Source organism: Empidonax traillii, unplaced genomic scaffold (assembly GCF_003031625.1).
Source record: "Empidonax traillii isolate 1590-97213 ecotype Southwest subspecies unplaced genomic scaffold, ASM303162v1 scaffold52:size1600334, whole genome shotgun sequence".
Classification (NCBI taxonomy): Eukaryota; Metazoa; Chordata; class Aves; order Passeriformes; family Tyrannidae; genus Empidonax; species Empidonax traillii.
Window position 1 is genome coordinate 735,414 of NW_020955245.1, and position 24,268 is coordinate 759,681.

Here is a 24,268-nt window from a genome sequence, read left to right on the forward strand (position 1 = left end):
TGCAGACTCTGAGTCCTTTTTCTCACAGCTCAAGAGCCCTGTTTGAACACGAGCCCTATTTGAACACGAGCCCTATTTGAACACGAGCCCTATTTGAACACGAGCCCTATTTGAACACGAGCCATACTAAGGCTCTCCTGACACTGCACAGAAATAAACTCTCCACACACAGATAAAACCCACCCTTAGCCAAAATGTGGAAAAACACGCTGTGATTGCAGAGCATGGGATCTGGAGGTTATGGGTGTGCTGTGCAGACCTCCAAAGGCCTCTGGTTCATACCAAATGCTCATCTTGGCTCTAGAGAAAATAAACAGCAATTTGGAGCCTGATGTGAAACCCAGCCAGCACCTAAAGAGAGAAGAGATCACGCCAGGAGATGCTGCACACTCCCCAAAGCAACTGCAGGCTAGAGAAATCCTGTGAGCCACCTCTCAGCAGCTGCTGCAGATTTAAGACCGTGCTTTTTCAACATAATTCAGAGCCAGAACTGCAAAATAATTCTGTGCCTTACTCACACATGGAATTTAGATTTTGTCCTGAACAGGGACAGGAAAGGTATTCCAAAATCAGCACTTTGCTACCCTTTTTAGGGTGTCTAGGTTCGTCCTTCAGTACCTTTGAGGTGGCAACATGTTAGAACCTGCACCCAGGGGAGAAGGCTGAAATGAGTGCCCAAAGGTAAGATCAACAAAGAAAAGGGGGAAGGAAAGAAAGAAAGAAAAGGGGAAAAGGAAGAGGGGAGAAATGCAAAAGGAAGAGGGGGAAGAAGGGAGAAAACACTGTTTTTCATGATTATTTTCTCCCTCTTAAAAGAAATCCCAAGCACTGGTGCAATAGCACTACTCCTGGGTTGTATCTGAGCTTGATTTTGCACCCCTCCCAACCCTGCTATTGTGGACTGTGAAATCATCCCCCCGACACCTGCCCAGCCCCAGGACTGCATTTGCAGAGGCTCATCCCTGTGTGCTCAGGAGGGAGCCCACAGCAAGCAGGGCAGCCTCAGATCCAGTCCTCAGGCACGATGCAGGGAGCTCTGGTTGGCAGCCAGCGTTTCCTGGAATTCACTTAATTCCTTCGAAAGCCGGTTATATTAAATCCAACAACAACTAGACAACAACAACAAAAAAAGCAAATCCTTCTGAAAAAGCATATTAGCTAGAACATGATTTAAAAAGCAAGATTTGCAGCCGGAGATTACGGCCTGGCTTTTACAAGGAAAACAATTTTCAGGCTGCCCGTGATGAAAGCAATCTCTGAGCAAGTAATTTCACAATATCCATCGAGCTGTCTCATTAAAAAGCCATTGCCCTATCTATGGCACACTTCTCCCTGCAATCCCTTCCTTTTTGGTTTTTTTTTTCCCCTTCCTTTTTCATTAATTAATTTTCTTCTCCTTACAAAGCAACAGCCTCCCGTAAACCTTTAGATGCCACGCTCCAGACTCGAGGATGTAAGCGGTCACTCTTACAGAAAGTCACTGCTGCAAAAGTATTCCTAAACCTTACCCCAGCCCTCTTTCTCTCCTCTCCTGCCTCTTGGATTAACTCCCCTGGGAAGGAAGCAGCTCCTTCTGCAGAACAGAAAAGGAGTTTTTAAGAACTAGAGGACCATTCAGTGACTGATCCCCTGCAGAAGTGATGCCTACAGGCCAACTAACAGCCAACTAATGGGTTTATCCCCTTCTCATGCCTTTAACTGACTTTCATTAAGGAAAAGGTATCATACTGCAGGACTCTCATCTTTTCCCAAAAATAAAAAAAAAAAAAAAAAGGAAAAATCAGGGCCTTTTATTAGATGTCCTCCCAACATGGGAGTAAAACAAACAGAAAGACCTCCCAGGTTACCGAGCACACACTGTGCTCTAGAAGAGTCATTAACCCTGAGATAAATCCACGTGTGAAAACAGTGAAGAAAACAACTGTCCCTAAAGCCACAACCAATAAAACTCCACATCATGGAGTTCAGCTGGGTACACCCAGTACCCCACGGTCAGCTGGAGAAATTGTCCTCATGCCAGGTCCCAATCCCCCAAAGAATTCCACCTCACTTCACACCAGAGGATGAGCCCAGGGCAGTGCCAAGGGCTGCCCTGCCCTGTTCCAGGCACACTCAGGGTGCAGGTTCTGTGCTGGAACACAGCACAATATCAGGGTCGAGTTTTCTTCTTCTGTGGCTTGGATCTTTGGGGAAAAGTTAATTTTATTTAGGTGTTTTATATGTTGCATGGGGCCCTGGAATACCTGGGTTCTGCAGGAACAGCTTCGTGGTCCTTCTCCCACGTGATGACAGGGGAGGGCAGCCCTTCGATGCCACACTCGAACCGGGCCATGCCATTTTCTTCCACCGTCTGCGACTCCGGCTGCTGGAAGAAGCGTGACAGTGCTGGGGGGAGAAAAAGGGAAGGGCAGTTAATAACTCGCTGTTTCTGCTGAGCAATGCAAACCTGCTGGGATGGATGAGCCATGAGGAAGGCTTTTCTCTCCTAAAGAGAACCTGAAGTGCAATTCCTCCCTTTCCTGTGCCCTGCAGACCCTCAGCGGTCCTAACCACAGTAACTGAAAGGTTTCAATGTGCAAATTTGCGTCTTGCCTCATTTTCTCCCCCCGAGGCAACAGCGTGAGAGAAAGGCAGGCAATTAGCTGGTTTCAGCAGTTACCTTCCTAAATTGCTTCCTTGTCTTTTCCCCTGCTCAATTGGGGAAGGACATGCACAATGAGAAACAGAAGGGAAATGCCACAACCGGAGAGATGAGAGTTTCCCCTTGCCTTGTAGCATTCCTGCAGCCACAGGAAATTAAAGCAAGGCAGGAGGAAGAACAAAGCCAGACGGCAAGTTATTTACACAGAACAACTGCCCCCAGGCTGGCAGTGCTGCAGACCAGGGGCAGAGGCTGGGGGGGGGTTATGATCCTCCTTCTCCTACCTGCAAAAAACCAACCTCATCCTCCTCAAGCAGATGGGATGCAGCCAAGGGGACACAGACACCTTGCTGAGAAGAGGAGGATGGATTTCATAAATGCCAGGACACAAGGCTCACCCCTGCCTGCGTGTCTTTACTACAGGGTGAACTTGATTTGGAGACAAAGCACTGAGAGTTGGGATTGCTCTTGGACAGCACCTTGCCCATCCTTCACAGGCAGCTGCCTCATCTTCCTCCCCTTCCAGGCACACAAAACCCTGCTGACTCTGGAGCAGAGATCCTCCCCCGGGGCTGTCAGCATCTGTCCTATCCACGGCATAACCCGAAGGCATCTCAGTCCCACGGTGGAGAGTTGAATATTCATGCAGGCTCCTGGATGGGGGCAGAAAGCCTGGATTCTCCTCCACCACAAGAACTGCCTTCTGCTTTCAATACTTCTCTGTCAAACTGCCCTTGCTGTGAAACCCACCCTGCTGCACAGACCCCTCCAGCAATGCTGGCACACGGTGCCAGAAACCCTCAACGTGGCACAATAGACAGAAATTTCAGCCAGAAAACACACTTGACTGCTGGGCCAAGCACAGCACTGTGCTCATAAGGACCCCGAGTGACCTTCTGGCCCTCCAACACAATCGTGTGCTTGTCCCACCACTGCTTTCCAAGAACATCCATCACCGCTCTGGATTTTGTAGTAGGACTCCAAACTTGAAGTTTTCTTTGCGTCTCACAATCACACAAACATCCATGCACACACAAACACGCTTTATTGCGGTGTTAGCTTGAGAAAGTATGCAGAGTTTTGAAAATGAAAGGCTTTTACACGACCCATTTTAACCTCGGCATATTCTCAGCTGTCATTAGTGTTTTTCTTTAATTTAAATAGTTATCACATGTTTCAAGCAGCTCACTGCTCTCCGCAGCAGCTACAGACCAAATTCTCCCACCAGCTGTCTGCCAAGTCTACTTTTCCAGTTCCATACAAATGGCAATGAAAAATACTTTTCTGGGAAAAAAAAAAAAAAAACAAACCTGAAAAAGACATTAATATGTAAGGTCTAAATTCAGCCAACTGCTTTAGCATGCTCAAATACACACTGCAGACCCCCTTAACACAGAGTCATGTCTACAGATTACAAGATCTTTTTAAGCTCATGTGAATAAAACTTGCTGAAGCCAAGAGTTTAAAAAAAAAAAATCCATCAAGTGCCAGCACACGTTCAGGATGGCACCATCAAAACAAGCTTGTCCTGGCAGCAAATATCCTTAATCACCTTTCCCATTATTCTCTTTTCATCCCACGGGTATAAATGATAGTATTTTGGCGGGCTCTGGAGGGTCATGTAGCTGGGACGGTCACAATGGGAGGCAGGAATCCTTCTAAAAAGAAGAAATCAGTAGAAGAAATCTGTTTCCTTTGCTTCATATTGGGTCACCTGCCTCTCTGCTGTTCATTATTAAGTGGCATCATCTTGGTGTACAAAATGTGACAGAGCCTCCTGGGCTACCCAGGTTACCAGGCAATAACCTGTCCTGGCTCTTCCTGCCCATCAGCTGCCAGACCTGCGCCTGCAAGCTTGAAATTCCCTGCTGAGAACCGAATCCTGCCCTTCACCTCCATCCACAGCCCCATCTGCCTGCTGTGCTGGGCTCTGGAATGGCTCTTCAAAAGCAAAGAGCCAAGAAATGTGCCCGTGACAGATTCCTCATTAGGATGTGGAGGAGCGTGACTAAACAGCGACCCTGCTTAGGGAGTTTCCCTCTCGCTGGGAGCAGCAGGAACAGCCAGGCTTCCCAAGAGGAGTCACGGCTTCCCAAGAGGAGTCATGGCTTCCCAGCAGGGCTGGCAGCTCCGAGGGTGCCAGAGCTTCAACCCTGGCAATGCCCAGCAGACTGGTTTGGCTGTTAGTGCCTTCTTGTGATGGCTCTTGCAGGGGGAATTCAGAAGCGGAGCAGCTTTGTCACATTCCTTTGACAGGATGAGGATAGTGGGGATAGGGATAGACTGGAAAAATCACCTCTGAAAGCAGCAGCCGGAAGCATCTCTGGTGAAGGAGAGGATGGGAACAGGAACAGGGATCTCCTATGCACAGAAAGCAACACCAAACCAAGGTAAGAACAGTGAAAAGGTTCCTCTGATGCAGGACTGACCAAGGCCCCTGGATCTCAGCCCTGCAAGGCTCAGGCACAAACACGCTGGTCAGGCTCATTGCTGCTCCACAAGCACCTGCACCAGCTTGGGGCCAAGACCACAGAAAGCTGTGATCCCTCTCTCATCCCAAGGGGCACCAGGGTGAAATGGAAGAGGCAGGAAACATCCAGCACCTCCAGTGCTACCAAACCCAGGCTCAGAGCTGTGCTGGTAACAGCTGGTGCTGGGAGGAAAAAGAACCAGGCAAGGTTGCTGTGGGAGGAGAGCAGTGGAGAGCAGGTCCTGCTACCCCAATGCACTGCACAGACAGGTCACAGTGAGTGCAGGACAGGCTCCGACACACTGCTCACCCCTCACACAGGGATCCTGGGAGGGGCTGTTCTGCCCCCATAAACATATTCTGATGAAGAGGCTGCTGCACAAGTGCTGTAGAGTGAGAGGTTTTCATTGTAGCGAGGCAGGGAAAGGAAATGCTTGAGGGGAAGAGGCAAACAAAGCCGATACACATTCAACATTAATTTCCACTCCTCGGCTCAGGTTTAGCTTGCAAAGCCATCCCGAGCCACGAAACACCTCCTCGCCCCGTTGCACTGATTATCCCGAACACCTTAATAGGCCACTCAGTAAAAATGACCCACTGCAGGTGAGAAGGTGAAGAGCATTACAGCAAATTGCCCTCAGTGGCACGCCAAAGTGCCGGGCTCTGCCTCCAGGAGTGGAGCAGCAGCTCCCTCCCCGCTGACACCTTAAACCCAGCTGGAGCCAAGCCGTGTGTGCCAAGGCTTTTAGCCCTGAGCCCAGGGGTGACTGCAGAATGGAGAAACACAGCACCCTCCCCCTCTCCCAGCAGCGTGATCCGTGCAGGAGGCTGTGAGCTTGGAAAGACTGCCAGCCAGCAACACTACACCCCAGGCAGAAAATGCAGTCTATGCAAGGAATTCAGCCTTCTGAAAGGGGCTCGCTGCTCTCTCCCACAGCGCTTTGCCCCCAGACTCCCTGTGCTCGTCCTCTTTGTACCTTCTGTAAGTATTAGTAGGTGTTTCCAAGTTGGGGGCGGCTTCAGCCCCCACTGAGATCACACACACCACCCAGATCATCCATCCCTGAGCCACTCACCTCTGAACAGGCTGGGGGTGGAAGGGGGACATGCACAGAAAGCCAGGGGAGCGATTTGCCATGGCCCCAGGGCAGAGCCAGCACAGGCTGGGTCTGGAGGCCCAGGATTGCTCCTGCTCTGCACAGGCACCAGCTCCCCACCTGCTCAAGGCAGCACATCCACAGATGGTCCAGAGCCTGTGCATTCCCCCTGCCCAGCCTGGCTATGCCCACAGTCACCAGCCTTCACTCACCTATGCGCCTAATCCACACAATGAATGGGATAAAATCCATAAAATAAATCCTTAAAGTAAGAGAAAAGCCCAGCCTGCTGTTCCTCAAATCCCAGGCACACCGTGCACCGCAGAGGAGAGACACTGTGCGTGTGGAGAGGGGATCATCAGAGCCCATGTGGGTCGATTCCTGCTGTGGCCTGTCCCTCCAGGTGCAGGAACACTCCAAACCTCTCCTGAGCTCGCTGCCAGCAGCCACAGGGCGCTGGCCCCTTCCCTCCAGGCACAACGAACGCCTTCACCTGACAGCCACAATTACTGTAATTTTCTACAACCTCCCTTTGCACAAAATGTTTAAGCTAAATTAAAAGCTTTAACAAATCTCCACCAATGTAGTTATTAACAGGTAGAAAGCTACACCTTCCCACAACTACAACAACGCCCCTGGTATTTCCATGTGGGAACAACTCAGGGATGTGAGAAACCCACAAACCTGATTCATCAGCCTGAGCAGCTGCTCGTTGAACAGACACACACCACGTTCCCCACAGCCTTGCTCCTCCTCTTTGCCACGGCCACCACTGCCTCAAGGTGTGGATGGGGACCATGGCACAGATCTCCCTTGGTGGCACACAGGGTGCCAGGGAACACTGGGCAGTTCTGAGACACATCTTTAGCCAGCAAAATGCCAACAAACTGAACTCTTGGGCCACGGTGGAAGGACGGAAGTCACCCCAGTGCCACAGCCTTCACACACCATCCAACCTCCATCGCTCCAGCCTGACTGCTCCGAAGAGCCCCTTCCAGCCTCCAGGCTGGCTGCTGCCTGGAGTGTCCCTCCCTCCACCTGGAAGCTGCTGCCAGAGGTGCCAGAGCTGCTCTGGGGCTGCCAGGGGAGAGAAGGGGACTCCCTGAAATGTGGCAGACCCACTAACAGCACCAAAGCAGCGCAGAAAAGGGCAGGTATCCTCAGGTATCTCCTACCGGACACTGCAAGGCTCGGTGACACACAGAGTGACCCACATCCCCACCTGGGATCCCCATCCCAGGGAAGGCAGGGCCCTGCAGGTCAGAAGGACAAGCTGACAGCAGGAATAACACATCCCACCCGCTGAACAGGTTTTCTTCTACTGCCCTGTCCTGATCAGCAGCACCCAGGGCAATCAGCACACAGAATAACTCCATCCACAAGCAAACAGCTCTGGAGAGACCCTGTTCAGTGGCAGGTGAAAATCCCAGGCCTTTACAATCCTCACCTGCTCCAGCTGAATGCAAATGGAGCAAGGGCTCCTGCCCAGCCCACAGAACGAATCAAAGCAGATTTCATTAATCAGCTCCCTCGCTGCTCTCTGCTCAGCAGTGGGTTTGTTATGTCAGGTGCACGTGTGTGCCACGGAGGCAGCACTCTGCCAGTGCAGATGGTAATAAAATGAGACACAAGTACACACAAGGAAAGAGTTCACCTGAAATTCCCTGTGTCTGGGAGAAACCCAGAATTAGATGGAAAGAGGCATCACACCTTTGTAGGCTCCTCTGGAAAAATCCAGGGGGAGGGAAGGGCAATTTAAATCAGTCTCCTGGTTTTGAGGTGTCTCCACTGCTCTCGCTCATGAGACACCAAACACCAAACCCAAGACCACAAGAGAGACACAAACCACTGCAACCAGGCAAGAGGCACAGTGCAAACTTCAACACAAATCACTCCTAAAAGAGAACATATCCTAATTCAGGCTGTCTGGAACTGGGGCAGGAGCAGCTGAATAAATCCTCCTGGACTAATAACAGCTTTTCTACTCCAGGACTCCAGCCTCTCCAGAAAACACCTCCATGCAGGATCCCTGACTCCATCCCCACAGCCCTCGGGGTCCTTTCACTTAACAAAATGCTGGAACCAGCTATTTACCTGGCACTACAAATCACTGAAAGGGGGGAACAGGAGGGACGGGTGACCAGCAATCTGTGGCTGCTGCATGCTAAACATTTTCTGAGCAGAGAAGCAGGACATGCTGCAAAGGTCAAAGACCTTCCCCTAATCTGGCAAAGCTTCACCAGCAATGCTGGTTTCTGCAGCAGAGCACTCACAGACTGGAACACCCACTTGGCCAAACCTGGACAGCCCTGCCTGGGCTACCAGAGGCTAAAAACATCCCAGTGTAAAGAGGGTGTCAGGACATCCACTCTGCACCTTCCCCCAGCACAGCTCTGATCAAGCGCCGTGACGGTGTCCTGTGCACCTGCATTCAGCAATGTTCATGTAAGGCACTGCACTAGAGAGAAGTGGGGCTGGATTTGCATTATTTTCTAACCTCACATTGTTTGGTGGATCAAGGAATCATTTATTGGCACTCACAGCCTTAAAACAGCTCCAGGAACCATCCCTGAATACAAAGGAATTTTCTTTTCGAACGCTGTGCAAAGAGTCAGTGGTTCAGACTTTGGAATGTCCTCCTCAGAGATCCAAACAGAAACTACCTGGAAGAGCCCCTTCTTCCATCTCCTCCATTATATCCAAGAGATATTCACCTCACAGGCAGTCACAGCCAGACCCCCACAGCCACTTCCCCAGGCACAAGGTGCTGCCCTCAGAGCTCTGAAGTTCCCTGCAAAAACAAGCCCTGCTTTTTGGAGAGTGAGGAGGGTCCTGTTTTTCAATCATGACCTGATGGCACTTACCTGGGAGAGTTACACAGTGGGATATCAGGAGCACAGACAACACTGCTTATTTGTGGACTGTGCCTAATCCCCTATACATCATTAATAGAATTAGACTTCATAGACAATTTATCTCAAACTCTCAGGGAGGCAGGTGCTCTGCACAAATACCAGGAGGGGAAGGAAGGAAGGAAGGAAGATCAACAAAATATCCAGAACACTTACTTGAAAACCTGACTGTAGCTGTCTGACTGGTGACAGTCCCCAGGGAGCTGTGAGACACGCAGGAGTAATTGCCCTCAGCACCAGGACTTTTACTGTCCTTTGCCACAGCCTGGGATGAGATGAAGAGCGATCCATTCGGGAGCACGTGGAGATGTTCCTGCTCCACTAATGGAAACCCATTCTTCTTCCATGTGATGTTGATCACTTGCTCAGCAGGGGTCAGGTTACAGTCCAAAACCACTGCCTGGTTTGGCTCCAGTATCACCTTTGCAGGACCAGCACTACAGCTCAGCTCCAGAGAATCCCCTTCCAACAGGCTCCCTGCAAAGAGAAGACAGTGTTTGCAGAAGGGTTTGCTTTCCTTGGTTAATCACATCCCAGTTGAGACACCAGGTGAAATTCAGCCCTGTGAGGTGGCAGCACCTCCCATGACCCTTGTGCACTGCATTCTCCATCACACACCCCCGTGGCTGCACAACCTGCACCACTTCTGCCACCCCTCCTGTCCACACTTGCTTTTTCCAGGCTGGATTCAAGCAGAAAACAGATGGAAGACGGTGAAGTGACGGCAACAGCAAGAACAAGCACAGAAGATGCAGTAAGGGCTGCCCATGACAAGCAAAGCCTCCCCCTCACCTGCACACCGGAGCCTCCTCCTGATCAACCCCCACAGGACAACTCAGTCCCGCAGGTATCCAAGCCCAGCATGGTATCCCCATAACAATGACCACAACGTGGCTGGAGCAGGTCCCCTCTCAGTGGCAGTAAGAGCTCAAGTCCAGCTGGGAATCCAGTAAGACAGCAAACTCCCATTGATATTCACCTACTGGGAAACTCATCTCAAAGCAAAGACAACAAAAGAATGGCTGAAAACATGACCTGCTGTCTCTGAGCATTTTACACCTTACAGCTGAAGCCAGAATGAGAATGGAACGGATGCATTTTCCACAATGGAAAAGGATATTCCAATTGCTAGCAGACAGTACCCTGCACGTGCCCTTAGGCAACCTTCCCGCTGCAGCCCGAGGCCGGAGCAGTGACCAGCAGCGAGCTCAGCTGAGCAGATCTCGGTCTGGCCAACTTCCAAACCCACGTACTCGAGGGGAGCTCCACCTCTGAAACAATGCTCAGCATTTCCTACCAGAATATTGCCATTAATAAAATGCATTTGCCGTTAGAGTCCTCCAGAGACACTAAGTCAATGTTAGCTGGCAGCGCTGCTTCCACACACCAGCAATTTCAATCTCTGCTGTGCTCAAACCATCACCATCCACTCTTTTTATGGCTCCGCTCCAAATTATTTTGTCACTGCTCCAATCAGAAATGTTTCCTGCCTCTATAACAAGTTTATCAACACTGGATATGAACCACATGGCTCCCTGCCCGTCTCCTATCGCAGAAGGCTACAGATTAATTTTATAGGAATTCAAACACCCTATTAAACCTGCTACTACCTACTGCTGATAAAAGGGCTGCACTTTAAAAGAGTGTGTGTTAAGCATGCAATTAGGGGCAATGACACACAAAATTACACGTGCAGGGAGATGGAATTATTTCAAGGCGTGTGCCAGAAACCGCAGGTGCCCCTGGAAGGCAGGAAGGGTCCAACCCTGCCCACGTGCGGGGCCGACTCGGCGCCCATGGGGTGGGAACTCGTCGGGTTTGTCTTTGCTGCCGGGTGGTAGAACGACCACCAAGAGTTGGAGTTGGCCAGTTCTGTCCCTTCAGTGATGAGGAGGCTCCACAAGAGTCCCTGCTCGCCTGCTGGCTGTTGGTTGCCATCATCATGGGACAGAGCAGACCCCACCCCAAGCGCTGTCACCTTCACTAGGATGTCCAGGGGACAATCTCCCAGTTCCCAAAGCCAAACTCCAGCAGGATGCAGAGATGCCCCATCAGCACAACAGGCAGGTGCTGTACTCCAGGACAAAGGGGCAGCCACTGCCAACACAGAGCTGCCTGCAAGTCCCTGGATTTAGGGCTTTCCCACATGGATGCTTCCACCATCCTGCTGACTCACACTCTGTGGGAGGAGGGCACAGTCAGAAGCAGCAGCCACTGAGCTCCCAACATGCACACACCACAATGTAATTTCTGGATTTGTCAGCCAGCACAGCCCTGGAGGGTCCAGGCCACTACACAGGGACTGCCACCAAATTCCCCCTGTAAGGGCAGTTCTGCCTGCTCATGTCTGCTGGGGCAGATTAATCCTCTGAGGATCACAGCAAGCTACAGAACTCACTCAGTGGCTCCACAGGTGGGCAGAAGCAAGAGAGCATGAACCAGAAAGGCTGCTCCAAATGTACTGGAAAGACATTGCCCCTGGAAGCCTTCCATCCAGGACAGACAGCAACAAAACAATGTATGAAAGAGGGAGAAATCGAGGCCCCCAAACACCTGTGCAGGTGGCAAGGCCAAACACGGGAGGGTTAACAGTCTGTGGCCAGGGAAAACTCAGCTGAGCTAAGGACAGGAGGCAGCTCAAATGCTGTCATGAGAACTCCCACCCACGTGAGAACCCTCACCCATGGAGAAGCAACAATCCAGACACTTCTCCAAAGTCTTCATTCTTTGCCTTCCCTCACACTTGTTGTCCTTAGAAGCTCCTGTTCGTCGCTTGGGGAACAGCCCATATATCTGTCCTATTTTCTGCTTTCTTCAGACAGCAATTAGAATGGCATTTTGCTGGAAACATTCCTCCTCTTCCAAAGGTGAAGCACAAGGGGACAGCTGGCTGGCTCAGGCAGCCAGGAATAGAGCAGGGATCTGCAGTGCAGCTTCCCGTGGTAAGAAGCAATTATCAGCCTCTCAAACTTCAATTCCTTAAAAAAATCCACTCAACCTGCTTGCAGCACAGTAAGAACAGACAGCTCCACACTTCCCATCACGGCAAGAAGTATTTGCTTTTCAAAAACAAGTGGTGATGTTTCTATACCCCCCAATCACCCAGCTCTTTTCCACCAAGTCAAAACCTACCTGGATCCGAGTGTCTGGTTGGTTGGTCAAACACATGTGACAACTCATCCTTGTTTGTTATTCAGCACAGCCTGGGAAGGCCTCCAGCTGGGCAAATGAAGTTTCCCATCCAACATCAGGCAGCTCTGACCTGTCCCAAATCACCCAGCCCTCCTTTTTGCCCTTTTAGCCCCAAAATACTGCAGTTTTGGGGGACAGGCCATTTGAACATACAGAGGTTGAGCAGCAGGGTCCAGGACCCAAACTGGGCATTGAAAAAAAACCCACTATGATTCTTGTCCTAGGATGTTCAAAGAACTGCATAAACACTCCCTGATTAAGGAAAAAAAAAAATACCTTCCAGGCTCTGGAAACGTAGGAGGAGGTCTGGTTCAAAACACCACACTAAATTAGCAAGCCTGACAATGAGATAAAAGCCCCTTCAAGGGAAAGGATCAGAAGAGAGTAAAATTAGTCCAAGTGAGATCAAAGACAAATGAAATCAGGAATGTTAAGTGCTTACAGAAGCTCCTGACTATTCCCAACCTCCATTCTTCATCCTGCAGTGACAGGAATGGGGAGGGCCCTGCTGAAGCACAGAGCCACGTGCTAGTGCAGCCTCCTGCTCACCTCCACCCTCTGGCCTGCCCGAGGTGATGCTGTGATGAACCCCAGTCAAGGGGGGCTCCCAGGGCAGCAGCCAGGAGGCTTTTCACACATCAGTCCCAGGCAGGTGTTCCAGCTACAGACCTGGGCTTTGGAGCCAGAGAGCTTTTTGCTTTTTGACTCCTCCTGGAAGCAGTTTGAACTGCTGAGCTATTCCAAGGCGAACAGGAACGGTTTTGAGATTATGAATCATGTAAAAGCACACACACATAGATACACACAACATACATGTGCATTCACACACAGGGTTCTGGAGGAATGCAGATATATTCAAACACAGAGCGTGCTCTGGAACGGAGGGTCTTTGATGCAGCAAGTTAATAGCATTTTGTTCCCATGAGAATTATATTTTCTGACCCAGGCTCTGTAGGGGTTTTTTACTCTCCCCCATGTTGCCAACCCCTAGGCTATAATGTGCATAAAAACAGCCCAGCAGAAAAATGTTCTTTTTCTCCCATCTATTTCCTCACTTCCATCAGCCAGCCATCCACCTCCAGCGTCCAGGCCCAGGGAAGTAAATTAAAAAGTCTCCTGTTGAGTGGCACAAAAAAACAGGGCGTTTCAAATGAACAAAGGTCGTCAAATCTTCAAGGCACAAAGCTGTCCTCTGCCCTCCATGGGAACACAGCCCCTGCCAGCCTGATTTCAGAGCCAAGGCAGGCATCTGAAAACCCACACTAAACCAGCCAACATCCCTTCCCACATCACACATCCGAGCACACAGCCAAACCCCACTCCTGTCACCTCCTCTCCTCAGCACCAAAGGGAGGCAGGAATAGCCCAACTTACCACTGAGCACAGGGGAAAAAAGAGGGGATTCTGGTGGGTTTGCAACTTCAAATCTGTAACTAAGCAGGTGAAGTGTGAGCGAGAAGCACAGCGAGGTCTGACAGATCCCTGACAGTGCAGTTACTCGGGCAGAGGTGAGACCCTCACTGCGGTGTTTTCACATCCAGGACATGCAACACTCCAAGCCCATGGAGATGGGAGCTTTCCCTCCATGGCAAAGAACAGCACAAACCACCACTTGTCTCTTTGCACACAGGGCTATTCTCCTTCCCTGAGCTTTAACCACTTAAATCAAGGTGGAAAAATCCAGACAAGGGAGATGCTTGTTCTGGTGAAATTTTGGCTGTCGGCAGTAAACATGTCCTTGAGCTCTGCTACACAGCATGAGCAAATAAAAGGTTACTGTTCAACAGGAGACAAATGGCTTTGTGCAGAGGAGAACGAGTTGTGGTTTAGTAATTACTGTAAAAACAAAACATACAGGCATAAACCCAGAGGGATGTGATTCCGTGCACTGGCGTATCTGTGCTTCTGTGGTTTTGGACAGCACCTGGCACAGTTGGAATCACCTGATCCACAATCCCTGAGTCAGGTCCCTAAGGCAGACAGAAAGGCAGTGTTTGGTCGAGATGTCCTGTCTTCTCTTGAACAAACTCACTGAGCTGGGGGAAGCCAAAGAGGTTTAGGCACACACAAGATCCCAAGGCACGACCACTCCTAGAACCCCCAGCCCACGGGTACAGCCCCCACTCAGCAATTCCAAGGCTCAGACCTTCACTTCAAGGCAGGGGAGGCCCATTTTCAGCACAGCTGAGTGAGGCCCAGGGAGCAGCTCAAGGACACGCAGCCCAGAGCAGCCAAAGCACTGACAGCTTCCAGTGCCTTCCCACGAAACCCCCTCCAACACTTCCAGCCCAAAACAAAGAGAGCTGCACTGAGCCAGACAGGACCCATTACAGCACAGGCCTTGGGAGATTAATACTTCACAGGGAGCAAAGTACAAGGGTTTCTAATCTGACACACTTCCAGAGCTGACATCACTTCTAGTTCTTGGCAGCCGGAGACTTTCCTGGGGAGCCGCTGTTGTGCTGCAGGTCCCACAGCCTGGAGCCCGGCCAGCACGTTTCCTATTCCACACACATCTGGCACTTTGGAACTGGCTTGTGCACCTTGCAGAGCTGCAGCCAAAGAAAACCTTCCCAGGAGCAAGGAAAGCGGCTCAGGCAGGGCGAGCAGAGCACTCGGCCGTCGTGTGTGTTCTGTGCGAGATCAGGCAGCGAGAGGAAAGGGCTCCTCTCTCTCCTCCACATCCCACAGGAGGTGGCAGGAATTCAAACTGCATGTGAGCCTCTGCACTGTCGCCTGCCTTAATTTATGTATTTATTTTGGATGTTGAACCCGTGGAACTCAACAGCACAATTAATCTTATTTAATTGGGAGAGAACAGCACCGAAGAAAAGCGAAGTTACCACTTCCAAAGGGTTTTCCTACCTCTCAGCAAGCCAACTACTGTGCCATTGTTCTGCTCAATGCAACCTTCTGCCGATGCTCTTCAGACACTCTTAGAGCTGTAGAAAATCTTTACGTTCCCATTGTCTAATTCAAAGAGCGACTATACTTCAGTGTGTCCCCATTAAAGCGACACAAAGCCCTCTTTCTTCTCGGAAACTTTATGCATTGACAATTACAAGTCAATAGCTTGGTCTCAGTCTGTTTTTAGGGCAATTGCACTTGGCAAGTGGTGACCCAGAAAGAAATCTGGACGGAGGTCTCAACAGAGTGTGCGTGCTGGGAGCTCAGCGACACCAGCCCTGCGAGCAGAGCCGGAGGAGCTCCGGGCTCGGAGCACCCCAGTGCCGTGAGCTCTGCAGAATGGGAGGCTGAAAGAGGAGCTGAGCACCTAAATCCCCTCCTGCATCACTTCCTCAGCCTCCCCGTGGCATAGTAAAACAGAAAACATTCCTCCATCAACCATAACAAGGCCTGTGAGATGGAAGGGTCAAGATCCCTGCATTCCCTTCCCAATGGCCAGATGTTACAGGAACTTTCCACCTTGTAATGGCAACACAAACAAGAAAGTTACACCTTCACCGCCCATTCAGCCTCTCTGGAACAGAAGGCTCCTAAAAACTACATCCAGAGCTGCTGCAAAGACCATTTTATTAACACCTGATATCCAGCCACAGCAGAGCAGCGCTCACCAGCAGTAATCCAGCCTTATCCTAATTCTGCATATAAGCAACCTAGATGGTTTATTTAATAATGCAAGCATCTCCCACTGCTGCAGGAGTATTTATCCAGCTGGCAGCCAGGGACTCTCAGATCATCCCCTGTCACTGAGCTGATCCCAGCCTTTCAGGAGCAGCTGGGTGCCAGCCCAGCACTGCAGGCAGCAGGAGACGCACACAGAGCGTGTCACTGTCCCCACATCAGGGGGCCGGGGATGAGGCCACGCCAGGAACAGTCCCCTCACCCCCTGCACAGATCCTGCTGCAGCTCACAAGGTGCAGTGTCCTGGTCACTCCCCAGCTCGGGGTTGGGGGCACAGCGGTGCCCCTCGTGTCCTGGCACACGCTGTCACCCGGGATGAGCACTGGCAGGGCATGGCGGAGCATCTCCCTGGAGAACAGTGCTGGGCAAGAGCCTCTGGGCTTTGCCCTGTTCAAACCCCCAGCTAAAAACAAGAGGACAGAAGGGATGGCATGGAAGAAACATTATCTGAAACACAAGCAATGCTGCATTGCTGTTTATAGGCCACACCTGTAAAGAATGATATCATCTAAAGCTGTAATTACTGTAAAGATGTGCTGGTTTGCGCTGGGATTGAGTTCACTTTCTTCACATGGGTGAGTGAGTATCTTTGTGTGTAAATATAACATACATCAAGGAAAATAAAACAGATGAAAAGGTCCCCATCTAAGTAGTTTTAAAGGTGCTCCCAATGCTGAATCAGCTGCAGCTGCTCATTTCAGCCACCCAAGACCATCGAAGCCACCAACCCATGGCTCATGTAACCCTGGAAACTTCAACCTAAGAAAGTATCAACTGATTTCCAGAAATGACTAAATGCTCTCATGCAAATATCTGGCTGATGCCTTGCAGACAGGGACAAACACCACACCAGCTCTAAAAATCGAGCTCATTCTCATTGAGATGTGTGTTATTCTGATGTATCCCCTGCAAACAAATGGCCCAGAAAGATGAAACAAATCAATAGCAGTAATAATTTATTCATCATGTTGAATTGTCAGTGGCAATTATAACGGTGAAGTGCTTGACTTTCACAAAGGTTAAGCCTTTGTATTCCTCCCCTCTGACCCCAGGAAGGTTTCTGAAGGCAGATGAGTCTAGAACAGGCTGAAATCTGGATTTGCTGAACTCGGCCTTTTTCAGGTCTTCTCCCCAGGGTGTCTCACGCTGCTGACAGCAGAACAGGGAGGGCTGTCCCCGTGTACAGGACTATCAGCATAAGGATGATTATTAAAGTGCCAAAGTGACTTAAACACTAAAATCACTGAAAACCTGTTTGTAGTCCCCACACTGCCTGAGCCAGGGAGGGCTGAGCTGTTCCCCGTGCCTTTCCCACCTGCTCCACACACCAAACCTGAGGCTTTGCTCTACAAACAAACATCTCCCAGGCAGCCTCCACCTCCTGGCTCTCATCTTTCCCTTCTCAAAATTTCAGTGAGGAACAGCTGAGCTGATCCCTGCAGAAGCTGCCACAGGCACGGGGTTGCATGGGGAACTCGGGACAGAGCCCTGGGTTTGCATTCAGAGATTTACAGTGTGGAGGCACATTAAAATTACAAGCTTGAACAAGCGCACTGGAACAATAACACATCAGAGTCCTGTAATTGGGCCCTGAAATACACTTAGTGAAAAATACAGACCAGCTGCAATGTTGGAAATGCTCCTAATGCAATCCAAGGTAATTATTGGTAACAGACCATCAAACAAGTGCATTAATATGCTCTGATCAGAGAGAGAATCAGATGGACAGTCTGGCACAGCAGCTTGTACCTGCAAATTATGTAAATGATTTGAAAGAGCAAAGCCCCAAAGCCCTAGAAACACTAACTCTAATGAAAGTTATTAAATGCTATTTTTGTTATCTGCTGGTGTTAACATCAGAAGGCCCATTTGCTGCAGTGACTGTAATTGTGCTGCTGAGCACTGGTCCGAGCTGAATAAGCCTGAGATGTGCTGGTTGAAAGGGCCACGTCAGGCTAAAAGGACTGCCTTAGATTTGCATGATTTCACGGAAAACATTTAAAACACATAACGACTTCCTGCATTTTTCACCCATGTTGGAAAGGAAACCAGTCGTTTTGCCTTTGTGAGATGCACAAGTTCCTGATTTTACTTCATCGTGCACACATTTGATCTGCAAACAACACAGAGGAGCCTGAAACAAGATCTGTTGTGTTATCTATTTTTACACTTCAAGTATTTCAGTTTAGCATATTTTTAGGATACACTTTCATCTCTCCACGCCTGAGAAAACTGAAAGTATGCAGTATGATACAAGCTCCAGTGTTATCCCTCTTGAGAATAGTCACTTAACCAGAAACCAATATTGCCAAACAAAATACACAATGATTCTTCACCTGTGGGCTACAGTTAAAACTCTAAGTGCATTTTCTAGCTCATTTCCCCTGGGTTAATGGCTTTGTATATTCCAAAGATACAAATATAAATACATTAAATGGAAAAATGTTCAGTTCCAGCAGTGAATATTTTATCAGTCAAGTTCTCACCATCCTACAGAAATTAGAGAACAAAAAAAAAAAAGAAAAAGCATCATACCCAACTTCAAACGTTGGGAAAAATCAGTGCAGAGAGGAATGAAACAGGGTCCCCACTGCAGCTCTGAATCAAACAGCCAAACTTCCCAGGGAACAAATCCCATCCTCTCCACCAGACAATTCTTCACCCTTTGCAACTCAAGCTTTTAGACGCAAAATACAGCGTAAAGCTCTGGAGCAAATGGGCAGAGCCCACCCTGCCCCTCCCTCATTTCAAGGGCCTCCAGAACCTTGGGCTACGCTTCAACATTTCCACAGAAACACACCACGTGTGAGTTTATTTTCTTTTGTTTTCCACACTGCAAGACGAGCACACTTCCAGCTTGAACAGAACACCCAAAGACTCATCTGATCCCAGTGGGAGCCAGAGCCACTTCCAGCGGATTCCATGGCCTGGTTCCCAGCAGGTCAGGCACGTCCCATGTCACCAAGCACGGGAGGAAAGCTCGGCAGCGAAGGAAAGAGGCAGAGTGTGATACGGGGAAAGGACACGAGCACTGTGACTCTGCCCTCGCTTGGGCACACAAAGCTTGTGCTCTGAGTGCCAGCTTGGCCCGAGAGCCCTAACTCACCCACCAGGGCAATATGCAAAGGAGCAGGCGATGACAACAGCTGCTGCCGTGTGTTAGTTGTCCCTGTTCCCACTCCCAGCCCTGTGCAGGACTCACTGCTCCCTTTGCAACCAGACGGACAGGGCGGCCGTGACTCCGGGCAGCGGGAAAAACACCTCTCCATCACGTGGGCTTCCCCCTTCCCAGGCTCCACTGCCAGTTGTCGTGCCTGTCATCAAAAGGAACTCACAGCCCGCTGCTGAATGATGTGCTGCAATCAATGCAAACAGCCACGAGATCCCCCCAAAAGGAGGTGGAAGCAGAGCCCAGCAGCGATTTTATGAGCGCAGGAGCCCACGGACCAGAGCAGACCCAACTCTCCTGAGCATTCCCACTATTTACACCGAGATCAGGAAATTAAAATGATATTTTACGCTTAATGGTTCGAACAAGACCTGTGAAGTCCTTCTCTCGGTCCCATTTACAACACAAACGCCAATGACAGAGCAGCAGATGGTCAGAAACACTCCCCTAGAATATTCAGGCGATTCAACTTGAATCTGTGCCCAAATCATTTAACTTTAATGGATTCTTTCATTAACAACCAAAGAAAGGGAATATGGTTGCCAGGACATTAAAATCACTTTTTCAATTATACTGTTATAAAATCGAACAAATTAGCTGTAATTCTTAGCTGAAGCCTAAATGGAAGCACGACTTTATGAAAGAAATGAAAATTGATTTGGATTAGTGGGCATCAAGGGCTTTTTAAAAATTAACAAGATTCTTATGACTTCATAGCATGGATGGATTAGCTGGAGGTTTCACTGCCCTGGCTTTGCTACCTGCCAAGGCATGGCAGCTGGTTTCACAGCATTCGTTACAGCAGGTTTTAATTAGGCTGAGGGGAGAGGATGCAAGGACTGAAGCTGGAAACAAAGTTCTAGAGAAGCTGGGTGGTGTCTGAATTCACCTTCTGGACCCGGCCCAGCAGGGTCTTGGCAAAACCCAGGGAAATCAGAACATCTGAGTGTTAGCAGGATAAGGACTGCAGGCTGGAGTGTTTAGCTTGGGGTGGTCTTGCTTGAAGATCAAGGCAAAACTCTACTGGATGCTTCGTAAATGCAAAATAAAATCAAGCTCAAGACATCTGCTGTAAAAAGCCCACAACTTTAACGCAGGCTATTAAAAAAATAAAGAAAAAAAAACCAGAAAAAACCCCCACAACATACCACAAAACCTCAGACCAGGTAAGGATAACAATGGGAGCAGCAGAAAGAGCAATTCATAAAGGGAGCAGGAGCTGTAACACCGGGCACCAGGATGCAAGTTACCTACAACACAGAGCAAAGGGGTCACACGAGGAACAAAAATGTCCTTTATATTGTATAATATGAACTTAATGAAAGAGACCTTCACTGAACACAACCTGCATTGATCCTACAGAGCAGCAACCCTAAGATGTACTTTAGAGAGCCATCCCCTGCCAGGGAAGGGAGTGATTTGGAACTGCTGCCCGGAAAAAAAAAGAAAAAAAAAAGAGACTGAAACCAAGCTGGAGACTTTTATACCTGCACTGGACAAAGCCTTTTTTAATTTATTTAGTTTTTAAAAGGAAAAAAAAAAAAAAAAAAAAAAAAAAAAAAAGGCCCTGCTGGGAACAATCCTGCTGTGACCCCTGCGAGTTGGACGGGATGTTCCAGCGCTCACGCTCCACCCCCAACTTCCCTGGGATGAGGCACTGCCGAGAGCACCTGCCAGCTGGCACCGCTGGCCTCTCTGCAAGGTGAAGGCAGCAGAACATTTCAAAACCATTTTCGTGAAATCTTGCAACACAAAGCACTTTAGATGGCTCCCCTTTACGAGTCAGCATTTCATATTTAGTTATTTCTGCTCTTTTACTGCAGCGCAGTGGGGGACAATTTGCATCGGTAAGAGCTGGCTGGAAAAGTTAAATCTTTCTTTGGACAATCCTGAATATTACTGCTTTGCCACAGGCATGCTGGTTTGTCACCCTGTATTTGGCTTTCAGGTGTGCTACAGGGAAATGTTCTCCAATAAATCGAGAAGAACCCTTTGAACCAGTCTTTGCATTGTAATCGCTGTGGGTCTCATGTGCTTGTTAGCAGGTTTTACGTCTAAGAAAACAGGAGAACACATTTTAATCCAGAACCTTTCAAGCTCCACATGTCTTCAAGTTCTTGTAATGATTTAAAAATCACGGCACCCTCTGGTTTTCTATTATAACCAGAGTCAAGATTTGGCCCAGTAGGGCAGCAGCAGAACACACAGAGCCAAGGCCTTTCTCTCATCTGGGGCAGGATCTGAAAGGCCTGGAGTTGGTAAGAAAGGACACCCCCTGATGAGAGTGTCACTGACAGTGATCTCCTTGCAAGGCAGAGCAGAATGGGCTTCTCCAAACTGAGGCTTTAGGCCGAGGGTGGCTTTTTCTTTGGTACCCCTGGGATGGCACGGGAGCAGGCACACTCCAAATTAAGGGGCTTCTGCTGAATGGCAGCGAACACCAGGGTAGGGAATGGCAAAAGAGTTAAGAACATCCTTACCCAAACTGCCTGAGCCAGATAAACACTAACAACTGTTCCTGTGAAATCTGGCCTCCAGGTTCACACCACTCCCAGGCAGGAGCAGGCAAAAGAACTGGCGCTTCTCAGAACACCAGCACCTCTGTCCATCAGCTGTGATTTAAAAAGTACCTACAGGGACTTCTGAATATCCATTCTGACTTGTCTACGAGAAGAAGCTTATTATTATCATAATTATTAGTAACAATTATACAACTATTATATATGTTAATATATGTCAACAGAATAAGAATATTAATATATTCTCTACAGGGTATTCCACAGAATTAATGAGATCTCGTAATGAGCCTAACCTCTCTGACATCTTGCTGATACTTATTTCTAGGGAAGCTACTAAATTCCATGTGCATCTGCTCCAGCAGAGCACTGGCTTGCAACTCCCTGCATGCCCGTGGGTGCAAAGGACGTGAATGCTGATGAACACGAACGGAGGTTCGTGCCTCGCTGGGGGCAGTGATGGAAGAGGGAGACGTGCAGTTACTCCTCTTACCTTTATTATCAAGCTGGCTCCCTCTACCACAGGCAGCTCTGAGCAGCCAAGTCTTAACCCAGCCCAGCTCCTGCTGCAGAGAATGCCAGCCAGTCCCCAGGAGCTCTTTGTCACCGGCACATGGATTCATGTACATCACAGCCCTGTCCCCATCTCCACACCCACCTTCTCTCCAAGACATTCGAAGTCATCTCCAGCCAGGCTGCTGCTCACAGCCCTGTTCTGATAGTGGTTTTAGCTGGCATGCAGGGCTTCCCGCCCTCTGACACCTTCCCAGGTGCCAAGGAAAGGGAAATAAGCACTCTCCTATGCACTGGGAAAGAAACCACAGTGCGACCCCAAAGCCAGTGAAATACATCCCCAGGACACTCAGAGCCAGCCCCAGGGATATAACCAGGGGCACACAAAGCAACTGCTGTGTTAATCTGCATCCTACCTCTTGTACAAGCGGAGATTTGGGAACAAGAGGTAACTCATTCCAGCAGCAGACCCCAGAAGCCCTAATTCTCCGGTAGTGAAGTCAGCAGTAAAATTCCCACAGACAGAGCAGAGGATTTAGCCCTCGAGAAGTCCAAAACAAAAGCGGCATCTGTGACTCACCCAGGAGACCCACAGCCACAACAGTGTAAAAATTACATTCACATGGACCCGATGCCACTCATGGAGCCTTTCTGCTGGCAGACCCAGTCTCTGAGCATGCTTCTTCCCCTCTTTTGTTCCTTACAGGATATTTGCATGGAAACAAGAGAGCCGTTTCTCAGCTGCTCATCTCCTCCTGCTGTCTACCCTTCCACAACGGAAGACAGACTTTTCAGAGAGGCTGTTTTCATGCAAATAGCCCTGAAAGACAGAAGAACAGAGCACGTGAGCACCTCACAGAGCCGGGGTGCCAGCTACCGTGCCAGGGACACCCCATGTGCACAGGAACCATCGCACCCTCTCGGTGATGAAAGCGCTACGTGGGTACCTGGGAAGAGAACACTGGGAGACTTTCAGAGCATCTTCATGGACAGCAAGGCTCTTTCTTCAAGATCATGTTGAGAAGGTCCACTTGTGTAGGATGCAACACCACCCACCAGCCAGGAAAAGCCCTGATAGCCTGTGGTACCCCCACACCCAGCACTGACATGTGGCACCACCAGTACAAGACTCCCTCAAAAAAAAACCCAACCCAACAGTTACAGGAGGTTCAACTTCTGCTCTTGCCCCCATATTTTCCTATAATTTTTGCTCTTTTATAAGCGTATTACTATTATTCCAGGGGGTTGGTTACATGGAAAGTCCAAGGCAAGGGGGGAAGCTGACAGCGACCTGCTCCGTGTATTTAACTCGGAGCGTGAGCCAGACAGGGCTGTCAAAGGGCAAAGAATACACTCTGGAAACAAAACCTCTTTGTTCCTCTAATTTTGTTCCAGTTAAGTCAGTTCAGCTGTTCCATATAACCAGTCAAAAACATTCAGCATTTCCCAAAGTATTTTAAGACTTCAAAGTTGTAGGTTTTATTTTGACAGTTTTAAAGCGCGCAGCTTTTTTTTTTTTTCCTTTACAGATTTTTTTTTTTTGCATTAAAAATAAATCTGTTTAATAAATTAAGCTTTACAACCACCACTGCCGCTCTGCTTTTATCATGGCTTCAATTAAAATATTGTTTCTCGAAGACAGCTAATGGTTTCTGAGAACAAAAAAGATGAGGGTGTTTCACTGAGAATGTTTTCAATAGATTCAATTTGTTAAAACTTGTGATTAAAACCAAAGTCCAACTAGGGCAGGCTCCAAAACCAGGGACATTTTAAAGTTGCTGATCTGAACTCAGAACTTCCCAGCCTTAAAAAAAAGTAAACTTTATAAAAAGTAAACTCTCCAGCACTCAGCAATGAGGAAAACGTAGGAAAAAGTGACCTCTCTGACACTCACTGATGGGGAAAACGTAGGAAAAACATTTTAGAGCAGTGCCTGGCAGCTCAGCAGAGACAGGAGCTGATCAGGAGCAGGCTGTTCCAGAACAAAACCTTTCTACATAACCCAGGCAACAGATCTGACCTTTTCATCTACAAAAAAACACTCAGCCCACCGCTGAACTCATTACTGTGGGAGATCTGTCCTTCAAAACTGGGTTGTTTTTTTTTTTTCACA

General features: G+C 49.1%; 1 protein-coding gene across 3 annotated transcripts in view; it reads right to left on the reverse strand.

Moving 5' to 3' along the window:
- Positions 1-24,268, reverse strand: part of IGDCC4 (immunoglobulin superfamily DCC subclass member 4) — an 87,161-nt gene that overhangs the window by 48,056 nt on the left and 14,837 nt on the right. For all 3 annotated transcript variants that reach the window (XM_027879216.1, XM_027879215.1, XM_027879217.1), the window contains exons 2-3: positions 9,277-9,597; positions 2,244-2,385 (exon numbers count right to left, since the gene is read on the reverse strand). In XM_027879216.1, the coding sequence (XP_027735017.1) occupies positions 2,244-2,385; positions 9,277-9,597 (463 nt within the window). The remainder of the gene's footprint in view (positions 1-2,243; positions 2,386-9,276; positions 9,598-24,268) is intronic.